The sequence below is a fragment of the Argiope bruennichi genome, chromosome 1 (assembly GCF_947563725.1).
Source record: "Argiope bruennichi chromosome 1, qqArgBrue1.1, whole genome shotgun sequence".
NCBI classification, from domain to species: Eukaryota; Metazoa; Arthropoda; class Arachnida; order Araneae; family Araneidae; genus Argiope; species Argiope bruennichi.
The window spans coordinates 73,615,130-73,630,196 of record NC_079151.1 but is presented as its reverse complement, the minus strand read 5'-3'; the positions used below and the strand labels follow the sequence as shown (position 1 = coordinate 73,630,196).

Sequence of the window (15,067 nt, the reverse complement as noted above, 5' to 3'; positions counted from 1 at the left end):
CTTGGATAAGGACGCAAAAGACTTGTATGACATTAGAGAACAATAGTTACAAAATCTAGATCTTTGGTGCGAATCTAACATTTTTACTGAATCTATCATGCGAATATGAATTTTGACTCGAAACAACAGTTGTAGTTGTTAGATAACCTATCGAATTTCATTGATTCAAGTCATTGCATTTATATGCATGCGAAAATGTAGTTTGACAGACTTCCGCAAAAATCATTTCAAAAATGGAAAAGAATCTGTATTTGGGATATTAAACCTGTGTACCAAATTTTATTTACTTGGCTCTTGGATCTTTGAGTTATTCGAGTTCACTTGTAATAGATTTTATTCCTTTTAATGGATTTTATTTAAAATTTGATAGAAATCTACAAATTTAATCATTTGTCCATAAAATAAATTTCCTCCATCTAGCTCAAAGCGGGGTTTTTTTCAGTTATTGTGTTCACAGGCAGATAGACATAAGACCAAAATTGTATATTTTTCAAACTCGGGGAAGGTTTTTGAGGATTAGAATACTTTCTCTACACTTCGTACATGAGAAGGTAAAAAGATTCATCTTTCCACTGTAAAACAAAACAGGAAGGAAGAATTTTTTTAAATGTTAACAAATATCATTTAATTATGTTTAATTTTATTTTCATTATACGATAAAATTTTCATTGCAGTTAATTGTGTAAACATCTTCTCTTCTTGTGTATTTATTTTAATCGTACATTGCACTATTTTTTTTCGGCTACAATTTCTTAAGTCCGTATAAATAAAAACAAAAAAATATAAGAAAAACAATTAAAAATAGCTTTTGAACTTAAAATGCCAATGAAAATAAACTAGCTATTATCTAAATATTAAATTATTCAAGATAGATGCAATAAAAGGAAAATATGCAGCATAATATTAAAAATTTTTGCTCTCCCAAATTACACTCCATGAGCCACTATTGCTTTGTTTATAAATTCTGCATTCTGATGTCATTTCATGCAAGATTTTTACTGCCTTTTTATATAATTTTTATAATCTTGTTTTGTGCAGACTTTTTTTATCTATCTTTTGATTTCTCCTGTTTTCAGTTTCACTACTTACGAAATAGTTCTTTTATGGTTTTATATATTTTATTTATAATTAGCTAAATAAACACTGATTCATTTTATTTGAAATTATTTAAGGAATTTTCATTTCGATAATAAGGAAAAAGTGTTCATTTCATTTCTTTCCAATGATAGCAGGATTCAACAACTATCTGCCGTTGGAAAGAAGTAATTATTTCTTATATATAAAATATAGCTTTTTTTTCTTAAATTTTGCGATATTTGTAGGGTTTTAAAACGCCGCATCAAATAATAGAATAATAAGTTTACTAATGAGTTAAAAAGCAGTTTTAGATTTATTTTTGCTGTATTCATGTTTTATTTGGTCTAATAAAAGTAATTCCATTTTTTTTAAAATTGTGATAGAATAATAATATTGTTATTATGTCTCATATAGGATCATGGGAAAAATAACATTTTTTTTTCTATGTCGTTATTTATTAGTTCTATTTGCTTGACAATTCTAACACGATTTTACCTCTTTATTCCGATTAAGTGAATTAGATGCATTCTTTGAACAATCACAGAATACAGTAGTATTGGACTTAAAGAATGACCGTTTATTAATGCTAGAATTATAGCTTATCTTGATTGTCAGTTTTCTATATTATATATAGATTGTTCGTTTATTTTTAACGATTTTAATGTATTATAAAGCAGTTTCTCATACAGAATCCTGCATTGAGCTCTATATTCGCTATATATTTTAGATGTTAGCTATATTTTTATTAAAATTTTATTAGAATGAATTCATAAATTTATTAAAAAATTAGAAATATTCATTCGTCTTTCCTTAATAGAGGGTTAGTATTCTTTTTTAAAATAAAATAGCGGTTTTAAAATATTTACTTCTGTTAATAATACTCATGCATATTCTATCTTTAGATATGTTAATTTTATGACTTTTGCAATATTCTGTAGTACAGGGTAGAAGCGTTTCTATTCGGGGGAAAAAAACCCACTGTTTTTTATCTATTGCATATTTACAGATGTCATTTTCGAATTAAAGAAAAAAAATTGGCATCAAATGATAATTTAAAATTTGAGCAAATAATTCTTGAAATAAGTGGGAACCCTTTGAAAACAAACAACTTTTTATATTATTCAAAGACGTTCGAAGTATATACGAGATAATCCTACAAAAATGAAGTGAAACTGAAAGACGATTTAAGGTCTTGACTCATTAAATTGCGTAACTCAACGAGCTGGTAATTTTATGAATCACTGGTGTGTATTTTCTTAATCCGGTGAACAATTTTTATGGCTGTCTTTTAAAAGGAATGAAAATATTTTTTCAAACATTTCATTTGATTAAATTAAGCTAGTCAAAGACCGATGTTTCTTATAAGCCACCCGTTGTTGAAAGATTATTCTCGAGACTTCAGTTGAAGTGGTCTTAACTAGTGATTTTCAAAATGTCATAATCAGATCAATTTTATTCACACTAAAATGGGATTTTTTCATTATTTTTAAAATGTTAGAAGATCAAAAATATTTTACTAAATATGTCTAGTATATCTCGGAGCTCATACAAAAATTTAGAATCCGTAATTTTTTCAGAAGATAATTTATCGAGTCAAACAAAAAAGAAATGTATTTATTTAGTTGATTTATTTCTTTTTTTCATTTGAAAATATATGTCTATCTCTATTGTTTAGAAATTAGCTTTTAAGCTACTATTAAAGCTAATATCGATTATAAAGAATATATGAAATTCTTCGGAATTCTCTGATTATCAGACTCAGTTTTTGGTAATTTCTATTATGATTATGGCTTGATGTATTTTTATAGCATAAAACTCTATCAACTTTTAATGATTTTTATAAATAAAAATATTTTTTCAGCAAAATCTTTCACATTTTTTTTTTTTATTCTCTTAGATTTCATTTCATAAGCTTATTTTTGAAATAAAGGTTTTAACAAAATAATGTTTTTTACCTGCAAACTATCTTTAAATCATATATTGCATCATATAAAAATCATCCAAAGTCTTTCATAGATGCAACCAAATTTAATTTGTACTACTTCATTATTATATTCTTGCGTGTTCTTAATTCTCTTTAATTAATTAAAAATTTATAGGAATTAAAAAGAATTTCCTTAGTGCACAAAGATTTTAAAAATCAATTTCACATCCTTTTAAATTTTTTTTAAAAAATAAATTTTTTAGTGATACTGATTTTATTTTCCATATAATTTTTTTGCTTAGTTGTAAAACTGATGCAGTGGAATTTTATTGTTAATTTGTCTTTCAATTGCTCAGAAGTTTATTTACTTGTGGAGTTCGTTTTCACATTATAATCTTAAATAATAATGACAAAAATAGTAATATTGCATTTCAAAAGATTTAACTTTGTAGTAGAAAACTCGCTTACTTTCATTTGACATTTAATTAAAATTAACTTTCTCCCGTATTGCATCATTTTGATAAAATTTTGTAAATTTACATTAGATTTTAGACGATTGATTAGAAACTTTTCTACAATTATATTTCATTAAGGCGTGGTATGCAAAACGCTGAGCGGGTATTATTCCTCCTACTTTCACGAATAATCCGAGCTCATCCGAGCTAAATGTAAATAACTCCTGTCATCTTTACTTTCCCCCCTTTCTTGACGAATTAAACTCTTATTGACGTCTGAGCGAAAGAGCGGAGGATTTTCGAATCTGTCGATGAACAGTGTCAAGTGTTGATATAAATTAGATGCTGTGCATATTAGTTATTTACATTCTATATGTAGTATATTTTGCGAAAAAACTTAGTACAAAGACAAATTTCCAACTTTTTCTTTTATCTAATATTAATGTGTTGCTGATTCTTTTTAAAAGCTTTCTTTCTTTCTTTTTTTTTCTTTGTTTAATATTTTGTCAAAATTTTTGCTGTAAGATATGCCAATTTTCCTTCACTTTTCTAAAACTAGTTTTTTGTATAAGACACAATAGTTGGTTTACTCGCTTTTTATATAATTTTGGTTAGTGGAGCCAGCATGGATTTAAAAAAAATTAATGAAACATTCCGATGCTGTATATTTATTGCATTTTAATTCCTATTGCAGTAAATCATAAATAGCATATTTGTTTTATGACCTATTCCGGAGCTACACATTTCCCTGCATTCTGCTTAAATACAAGGCAAATATAGTGCAATAAACAATATTATATGATGGAATTCTTTAAAATATAATCATTTGAAATATTTTTTATTGACTTATTTACGTTTTGACATCCTCTTAGATTTCCGAGCTAAAATAACTATTTTAATTATATTGCTCACAAATTATCTTCCAGATTTTTGTTACATATAATCTAAAACTACTTAAAATTGTTCTGAATTCAAAGAATGTATCATTTTTGTTTAGTTGCATGCTTATTCTGCATAAAATTCCAATTATTTATATTGTCATTCATTAAATTTGGAAAGCTGTATCTTGGCAACTCGAGGAATATACGTACCCTAAAACTAATAATAATTATTATTTCCATTTTATGCAGAGTTTTAATCTTCAGTTTAAAGCTATGAATTTAACTTTCCTCAATTGTCATGAAAATGTGAATAAGCTAACAAAATTTTTAGTCTCTGAAAGGATTCCAGTGAAAATCATGCTTTGGAAAGTTGTGAACTACAAATTCTACGATAATCAAGTTCAAAACGCATATTTTTTCAAATTTTTGAAATTAAAAAAAATTCTGAAAGAAAATATTCGTTATTCTTTTCTCAAATCTGCCATTCCCAATCATAATTCATCATATCTGGTAAAATTTCTTACAAAGGCAACGTATAACGAGATATCTTTGCACATGCAAATTGTTAGATGTAAGCGTGTAAGGTGCAATTTGTCTCCCAGTGTCCTAACTAACAATGCGTAAAGGATTTGGAATAAATTTGTAGCCCTTTTTAATATGATTCTTTCCAGAATTTATTTCATTTTGATTGGTATATATCTACATATTTTTTTAGCTTAAAGCAACTTAATGAAATAAAATTTTTCGATGTTACAGTTTAGAATTTGACCTACAGAAGACATTACATTAAAATAGTAATAACATCTTAGATTTCCTTTTAAATGGCATGTTATAGAATTCTTTCATTTAAATCGATATTTTTCGATACAAAATATCTATAATTTGGAATGTTTTGAAATACTAGTGAGATTTTGAAAGTCCAAATCTCTAGTTCCTCCCATGCTGCCATTATCCCTTTCCCCTTAAAAAGATAGTTTTCTGCATTTAATTATTATCCCGCCAACAGCTATAATTTTGTATTATTTTTTGATCATTAAATAACACTATAACAGCGATATTTCAGCTATTATATAGTTCCTTTCGACAAATTTTTGAAGAATAATGGTGAAGAATAATATTTCAAGCTTTTAAAGCGCAAGAATATTTTGCTTTAGAATACGCATGCAGAAATAAGTCCACAGTATAGTGTTTTATTTTATTTTGTGAGTTAGAAATTCCACTCCTTCAGCCTCAAACTCTGTATCAATTTCCTCTACTTTTTTGGACACTTATTGCTATAATATTGATGGCTTAAATCTCGAGGAGACGTTAATCGCACAATTACCATTACCTTAGTTACTTAATTTGTAAATAACTTCCAAACTAATGATCATTTAAGTTAAAGCATGGCGATATAAATTCTAAGAGAAGTGACAGCTGTACATGGCTAATACAAGCTATAATTCTGCTATATTGGTTGCCATATTGCATCGTTTATGCTCCTTATTTGTGCAAATGCAGACTTGTTGCATTTGCTGAAATGACATAATTTCCAGGCATGGGTTTCAGACTAGGAAATTTAGATCTTGGGTCGCTTGGTTATAGGGGATGGTGGAAAATCAATTAAAAAGATATTATTAGCCTAGTTACCTAATAAATAACTTTGATGAAGGCATAAATTTTATGAAAAAATAATAGTATAATATTAACGCATTTCATATCAAATATAATTAAATAGATTCCGAACTATTTCTGTACCTTCACCTTGTTTTTACAAGATTTATAAATACTTAATGATAATCAAATATAAATAATAAAATATGCAAACGTTTATACAGCGTAACTATTAGTCACAACATTTTCACATACTTACTGAAATAAAAAAAAAAATGGGAAAATATAAATTGACAATTTATTAAAAGATTGGCCTTCTTATGCGCATTATCTAAGGCAACAAAATGCCTGAATCTGCCGAAATTTTTTTCCATTTATTGTTAGAAAATTTATGTATTTAGATGTCATGTTCGCAGTTTATTATTCCAAATTATTTCACCGATGAAAAATATATGATGAAATGAAAGCAGTCAGATATGAAACCATTTCCTATAAATTAAAGAAATAAAATATTTCTAAAATATTGGTTGAACTATGTATGTATGTTTAACTATATGAAATGTGTGTTTTTCAGGTGGAGTTGATTCTGCAAGGTGATGACGTAACACGTCAAATGTGGCACATGTATTCTGTCTTCGAAGAGATCTTTGGCCGCCAGACGATGACTACCTCAAGCAATCAGCCTCTGAAGCACGTGGTGGTCGGAGACAGAATAAAAGGATCCTCTGTGAGCCCATCCAAGCCTACGCGCACCACTCCTACTAGTCCTCTAGTCTCATCGCCCGTCTCCAAAGTGCCGGTTTCTTCTGTACCTACACCTGTAACTATTGTTACTACTTCGGGAAGTGAGTAGTTGCCATTGCATTTTAGAAACACATTCCTTAATTTTATGGAAACAGTGAAAAACCAAAGGAAGGGGCCGTTGATAAATCCAGGTCGGATGTAATATGAAAAGTTTCTCTGTTCGAGAATGCTAGGTTCTTCTGGTCCCTCTAATGTTTCTGGGGATCAGCCCTATCTTCGTCTCTAAGCAGAGAATCACGCTGATTTTTTTTAGAATTATTGAGTTAAGTTAAATAGGGAAAAATAGGTTACAGAAAACAGAGACAATACTATTACTGCGATTTTGTACTTATCTATATTGTACTGAGGAATGATAACGTTGTTTATAAAAGAAATATTTCCGCTGTCAATCGGGTAAATGCTAATCTTCCTTTAAGTAGTTTCGCATGTATTTATTTATCACTTAACAACAATTATATTATTATACTTGAGTGCTTTTATTTTTGGCAACCGCTAGTTAGATCATAATTTAATATTCTTTTGAGTCGAATACATGTTTATGAGGGATCAAATAGGGTTTTAATTCTAGAAAAGTGCTCGAATCGTGCCGTACCAGTAGAATTCGATATTTTAATCATATACGGAACCAAAAAGGAAAGTGAAATAAAAGGGGAAGTCTCTTTTTAGAATATTAATACACACTCATGTCCAAAATTAAGGCCACAAACATGTTTTTCAAAATAATTCTAAATTGCTACCAATAAAATTGATATTAATTTGTACTTTATATATTTTGAAGAGCGTGTACACAATTTTAACCTACGGTTTAGAAAAGGAAGTTATTTAGCGTTAGTTTTTGCAGAACCACTGGGAGGAGACCGTTTAAGCATCTGGGATTTTTACTTGCTTTAGAATATTGCATTAAAACAAATAAGTTAGCTTATTTTCAGTGGGAATTAGTTCCTTATAATCGCTTAGATGATTCTTTGAGATGGAGAGCCGTTTGCAGGCTTGAAGATGGCCAGTCTCAAGCGGAATTGGCTTGATGGTTACAACTGCCCCCTAAATTAGTATCCAGGTTGTGGAATCAATTCCAGACAAGTGGTAATGTCACCATGAAAGCCGTCCAAGGCCACCTCGGTGTAATGACACCTGCCCCGGATCGCTATTTGGCATTAAGGGCACAATGGCCTAGATTGGCAATAGCTCCTCAGCTGCTGCATCTGGGAAAAGAATTTCCCAGCAAACTATATATAGACGTCTAGCAGAGAGGGTCCTTTACACCCTGCGTGCAATCATATGTGTCCGTTTGATTGCATCCAAAGGAAATTATGGCTGTTCTGGAGTCGAACACATCATTCTTAAACACAACCAGAATAGGGCGTATTCTGTTCAGTGATGAGTCGAGATTCACTATACAGAGGGATTCTCGTCGAATTTTCGTCTGAGCAGAATGAGGAGCTCGCTATAATCCCTCCTAGGTAAAAGATATCGACAGATTTTTATTGGTAAATGAATCCTTGTCTGGGGTGGCATAATGTTGGGCAGCCGTACACCACTGCCCATCTTTGATGCGAGTATTGGCCGCGCATCGCTTTAGAGATGATGTCTTTGAAGCCTATATGAGGTTGTTCCGGGCTGCATTTGTCCCAGACTTCATTTTTATCTGTGATAATGCTCTACCACACAAAGCACAGATTATTGATGAATTTTTTGAAGAAGATATTCGCCGTATGGATTGGCTCTCGAGATCACCAAATTTTAATCATATTGAACATGTAGGGGTTGATATAATATAATCCCCTCTCTTTTAAGACCCTCCATGTGTTAAAAGCTAGTGGTTTTGTAAGAACGGGTTTTGTTACCACAAACATTTATTAATCCCCTTCATAAACATTATGAGAACTCGCTTGAGGCTTGTATAGCAGTGCCATATTAGTTCCATATTAGGCAGACTTTTTTCCCGAGATAAATGTTTTATCTCTGATTAATGATTTAACGCCTTTTGATATACTCTGTTTCTTAATTCACAATTAAAATCTTTTCCATATTGTTACGTTGCTATATTCTTTATCCCATTGTAATATGTAAAATTTCCTGACAACTCAGCTTACCAATTTTCACAAATTTTATGCTTGTGATCTTAATTTTGGGCATGAATGTAATTAACAAAAGTAATTTTCAATATATAATATCGGTAATTTCTTCAGCTTTCAAAATAATCTTAGAAGAAAAGATATATAGAGAGAAAAGATTGGACCATGCTGTTCATTCCATAAGATGGGCAATTTCTCATGAAAAATCTCTCACTTTGCCAATGCATGAGAAATTTTTTAATTTATGGATTAGGCAAGATAGTGCAATCGCATATTTAAGAATTTCTTGCGTTCTCATTTTGTAAGAGAAACTATTACCGATATCAGTTATATAAAATATCAAAGTAACTTTAAAATTGTAATTTCATATATGCTTCAAAAGATAAGAAAGAAAACTGTCCATCGTCTTGTCTGTCAAGCGGCTAGTAGCATACATATCTAGAAGTATTGAAGTGAATATAACTATTCAGAAAGAATCATATAATCACTTATATGTGATCACGGCTCTTAACGGGTTAAAATTTTAATATTTCAGTTCAAAGTTAATGTGTATATGTGCTTATTATTTCGCATAATACGATTTTATTATTTCGGTATCTTTTTTCGATTGCGTTATATCAGTATTTAAAAATACACACAACGAGGAAAACAAGAATACCTTGACATTTTAAATCCAATTACACTTTGAATAACCCTTTAGTTTGCCAAAATGCGAAATGATGTTCTAAAGCAAACTAAATGTCTAAAACATCTAAAGAAGAATATCCGTTTCAATTTCGTGGGTCCTTTTTATAAAAGTAAATGTCTCCTAAATATAATGAATGATGCATTTTAATTATCCAGGAATAATTTTCTGTTTTTGAACATAAGTTTTGATAAATAAATATTTGTCACAAAAATATTCTGATATTTTTCACTTAATGTCATGTAGGTCAAGTATTCTGCGACTTAAAACAAAAACAGTTAGAAAAAAAAAAGGCGAACATTAAAATTTAAAAAAGAATTGCCTGGGTGGGAAATATTGAGCAAATATTTTCGGCGCTTAATAAAAATTGCTTTGGCTATCCATTATCATCTTTCTTGGTATATTTTGATGCATTATGACATTTGAAAAAAAAATCGATTTTTCCGTATTTGGCATGTGTTATTTATTTAGAGATCCAAGTCATCAATAATATTTTATAGAAGCATTAGAATGTGTTAGGCAGCTCAGAGCAATGTGAAATTCACCGACTGTCTTGTACCCCCAGGAATGAAGTATCGATAAAGTGGATGACATTGGAACCTAAATTAATGCATTGCAATTGTGACTGATCATAATTAAGTGGATTATAATGAAGGACTATGAAGGCAGTTTATGCAGTCTTGTTTTCGGGAGCGAACAGTTCGTACAATGAATTTTAAGCATTCAACAAATATGTACTGCAGAAGATTTTCCATCATTGTAGAGAAATGGAAATTATACCATTGCAAATTGCATTTTGTGTTTTGTGAATAACTAGACCTTGAAAAAAAAAGGTTTAATTCAGTTCTTGTTAATATTCTCATTCCAGCTACTACACTTTCGAGTCCGACGAACTCTACAATCTCTGCTTCTTCACCAAAGGATGTAAAGACTGTATCGTCCGAAAGCAATCAATCATCAACATCACCTCAGCAAAAGGTAAGGTAATAAAGCTTATAGGTTAAATTACATATCTTAAGCAATCATAGGGCTACCGAAACTACATTGAAATCGGCAAGAAAATAACAAGTTAACGGCATGACTCGGTTACAGGAATGTAAGCTGTAAAGCTGAACGCAGTTGTCTCACATACTTTAACTAGCTATTATTACAGTTATTAATTCATATTTGTCTTTTTATGAAATTTATACAATTGGATAAAGACAATGGTAACCGACAACATTTATTGATTTTAAAATTATATGTATATAGTGTTGAAATTTGGTCTTAATAAATTTTTGTATTTCACTGATTATTGCATACTTTAATTTTACCTATTCTAGAAAGCACAATCATATTTAGTAAATATTGTTTTTTTTAAATAGCATTAGAATATTATTACCAATATATTTTATAGATTTTGGTAATCAATTTTCCAATGTAAGTCAATGCTTGTCTATGTTTGTTGTAATTAGGGATTGCAATACCGGACCAAAAGTTCAATACCGGTATTCGGTATTTTTTAGATCTTAATACCGAGATACCGGTATTAATACCGGTATTAGAAATTTTAGGAAAAGAAAGAAAACACGGGTGTTTCTTTGTTTTATTTACCAGTTTTATTAGAGAATGTAAATATCACAAAAGCATATAAATTATAACGGTTTATAAAGAATCACAAAAAAGTAAAGGAACATCTTCTTTATTTCAGTCACAAAAAAGTGCTGTTGTTGTTTCTGATCCAAAGTGGTATAGCTGCACTATACCACCTCCATAAAACCAAAGATCTCTAAAAAGTCCAAAAACAATAGCGGATCCCTTAAACTCTCAAAAATCGTAAAATTTAAACATTTAAGAATATGATTGGGGGGGGGGCTTGATATGCCTTGCACCAAGGACATTCAGCAAAGATCCTCCGTCCGTGTTGGAAGATGAGGGATTTGGTGTGTCCACATGAAAAACGAGAGAGAGCCGTTTGCTGTTTTCTAGAGATATTCAGAAATCAGTTCAGAAATCAGTTCAGAAAAAGTTCAGATACACCAATCGGGACTTTTATCAAAGTACCAAGGGTGAGCAGGTGGGACTCTCCAAAGTGCACTCGACTCCATCTTTTTGATAGAGGAGATTTCAGAATAAGTTAGTGTTGCATCACCATGAAATATGTCTGCTTAGGCAATCTTAGCTAAATTATCCGCTATCTCATTACAATTTAAACCAACATGTGAGGGGACACACTGAAAGTGTATAGAGTGTTCAGCAGAGAACAATAATAATGTTTAGATAAACAAATAAGTGTTAACATCACTATTCAGTCTCTGGTACTATTACAAATTTTTGAAATGTGATCTTAAAAACATAATACATCAATTGTACTGTCATTAAGCCTAGAATGTAATTTTGGGCAAAAATTATAAGCTGTCGAAAACGCTCTTTCGGCATCTATGATAGTTGGTGGTACTGTTAGCAATTTGTGATATACTTTTTGCAAATATTTACTTCTAAATACCTCATCTTCAAATTAATCCATTACTCGTCCGATAGTTTTGGATATAGCTGCTTTCTGTATTGTATTTTGGTTTGTTGAATATTTTTTATTTATCGCTAATTCTAATTTTTGTTCAAGGGACAATTCCTTTTCACTATCGACATTTGTGCCATGATAATCTCCGATAACTGTACCGAATTCTTCTGAATGTGGATAGATTTGTGAATAAAAAAAGTTTAAGAAAATTTACTATAAACTTGATCAGATTTGAATTGGTTAGTCTCTTTTCTTCTTTTCCATTTTTAAAATAATTATAATTATGTAAATACCGTAAGACAGTTTCTACTTCAGTATACCTTTCTTCTGTGCGATTTTTCAATGTAATATATAATTCTTCAGATAGTGATGTGTGCTGTTCTTTCAGTGACTGTAACATGAAATTTATTGTTGCATTCCCTGTTAATAAATTAGAATCTCTCCGACATAATGCCTCGACAGCCAGTTTCAATATTAAGTTTATATTAAGTTATAACAACCTGTTCTGGATATTAAGTCGAATTCACTATCTGAAAAATTAATTTACAGGTTTAAGTCGATTATTGCTTTTTGGATTGGATATCTCAGTTTCAAAAATCGTTCCATCATTAGGAGTAAACTGCTCCAACGTGTTTTGAATCTCCTCCTAAACATCTCCTTTCATCTTTCCTCTCACTCCTATTTTGTCAAAGTAAACTCAAAGTTGTGCGCAAAAGGTGGAGGCTTTAACAATCCATTGTCATTCAGTATTTTATCACTTCTCTTGATTGTACGATGCAACTTTGTATTCACAGTCTAATTAATTTCGCCCGTTAGGGAGACATAAAAACAAAAACTTATACTATTTTGCTATGTTGGCGATCCCTGAACAATTTTAAAAATTACAAGACAATTTAAAAAATTTCTATTAAATACCGAAAAATCGGTATTTAAACTTGTGAATACCGGTATTATAAAATTGTACAAATGGTTCAAAATACCGGTATTCGGTATCCCAATATACCGGTATTGCAATCCCTAAATACATCTATTACTCCTAATTGAATTCCATGTGCATAGCACAACTGCTGATTTGCACCAATCAACTTTCCAACTTTTTTCATAACTGTTGCTTCATCAGGATACAATATCTTTTTTCGGGGATAATCCATGTTTCGCTAATTTAGATTTAAGCAATTAATTAAGCCATTAATTAGCTAATTAATTTCGCCCTTTAGGGAGACAAAAACAAAAACGTATACTATTTTGCTATGTTGGCGATCCCTGAACTTATAGTGGAGACAGTTTTAAAAATATTTAGTAAATACCGAAAAACCGGTATTTAAACTTGCGAATACCGGTATTACAAAATTGTACAAATGGCTCAAAATACCGGTATTCGGTATCCCGGTATTGCAATCCCTAGTTGTAATGTAAGTCTATGCTTGTTCTTCAGAAATAAATCAGTCTATTGCAAATCTTAAATGAGATGCTTAGAATAAACGCATCGCAGGTAGATACGTAAAACAAAAAATATTGTTTATTTATTCGTTTTTTCGCTTTCCAGTTAACTGTGATTGAAAATTTGAAAAAAATAGCGAATAATTTTGGAAAATGGAAGGATAATTCAAATATTCATTGCTTTTTATCATCTGATAATAAAAACATCTTAATAATCATGTGAAACATTTTTCAAGCATATGGTTGGAGAATCAGTTATGGTGATACCCTGATGGCTATTATAAATCATGATTACTAATAAAACAGTAAGAACATAGTATATATGTTGTTAAATAAATTACCCACCAGTAAAAGAAATACTAAATTGAATTCGATTTATAAAACGCTATAAAGGAGATAATAATAAAAATTGTAAACCGTAACTTTTATTTCACTGGGGGGACTAGTGTAATGCAATGATGTTTATCAAGCTTGTCACAACTGAAGAAGAATAGTTCATTTTGGAGAGTTACAAATTTAATCAAAATCCCCTTCTTTTATGCTTCAGAGTCGTATATTAATTTAACAATCAAATCGATTCGTTTTCATGTTATGAAATCAGCATATGTATATAAATTGCTAATTCGAGTAAATTTCTAGTTTTATATTTAGTCTCGAATTATATTTTATCGAAATAGAATCATAACTTGGATTATTATTATGTACAGGCTTGAAACTTCGAGAATCGTTCAAAATATCGAATATTTTTTTGATTGCTTAATAATGTTCTCTGATCCTTTAGCTTTCAAACGATACCAAGATGTTGTCAATATTCGAAATATTTCTCGAGTTATAATTATTTTTATTGAGGTGCTTTCATTGAAAACTCTGGTTACAGTTTTTTTTAAACTCATTTTATGAAGAATGATATTTTTCTACTATGTTGCTTCATTCAAATAATCATAACTCAATAAGAAATTAACCAAATACAATTACTTATATATCAAAATAATCTGTATGAAATAGCAGATGTTTTATGCATCAATCAAAGTTATATTCATAAAAATAAATTTTTAATAGCTATTTAAAAATTAAAATTACAGAAAAAATCTCACTTTTTCTATTCATCATTGATGAAAAAATTAAAAAAAAAAAAAAAACTATATATTTTTATAACTTTATTGAGGCAGACAACATGAAGACTAATATTAGGCATAATTTCCAACTAGAATTGTTGAAGATATCATATGATATATATAGATATCCTGATTTAAGATATCATGCTTCAAAAAATATGCTAATTAGCTCATTAAATATTATTTAATTAATTAATAATTAGTGTAATATGATTTTTTTCTCACTGAAATGAGTTTAAACATATATTAATGACCTACTGTAAAAAAAATGGATTTTTAAAGTTAAAATTAAAAAAAAAATCTTCTAGTGTGTACGTACACTTTAACTTACTTTTCGTTGCAAGTTTTCTTATTTTTTCAGGCATTAAAAACATCTCCTATTGCGTCACTTCAAGTTTTTATATGCCATTAACAGACATTTCAAATGTGACATATTGCAAACCAAATCCGATGTAAAAAGATGAATTCATCAAATACGACAATTATTGAAATTTTTGATAAGAAACCTATTTTTGATT

General features: G+C 29.7%; 1 protein-coding gene across 3 annotated transcripts in view; it reads left to right on the top strand.

The window, feature by feature from the left end:
* LOC129962896 (uncharacterized) overlaps positions 1–15,067 on the top strand; it is a 109,885-nt gene that overhangs the window by 79,857 nt on the left and 14,961 nt on the right. For all 3 annotated transcript variants that reach the window (XM_056076898.1, XM_056076910.1, XM_056076905.1), the window contains 2 exons: positions 6,505–6,775; positions 10,363–10,472. In XM_056076898.1, the coding sequence (XP_055932873.1) occupies positions 6,505–6,775; positions 10,363–10,472 (381 nt within the window). The remainder of the gene's footprint in view (positions 1–6,504; positions 6,776–10,362; positions 10,473–15,067) is intronic.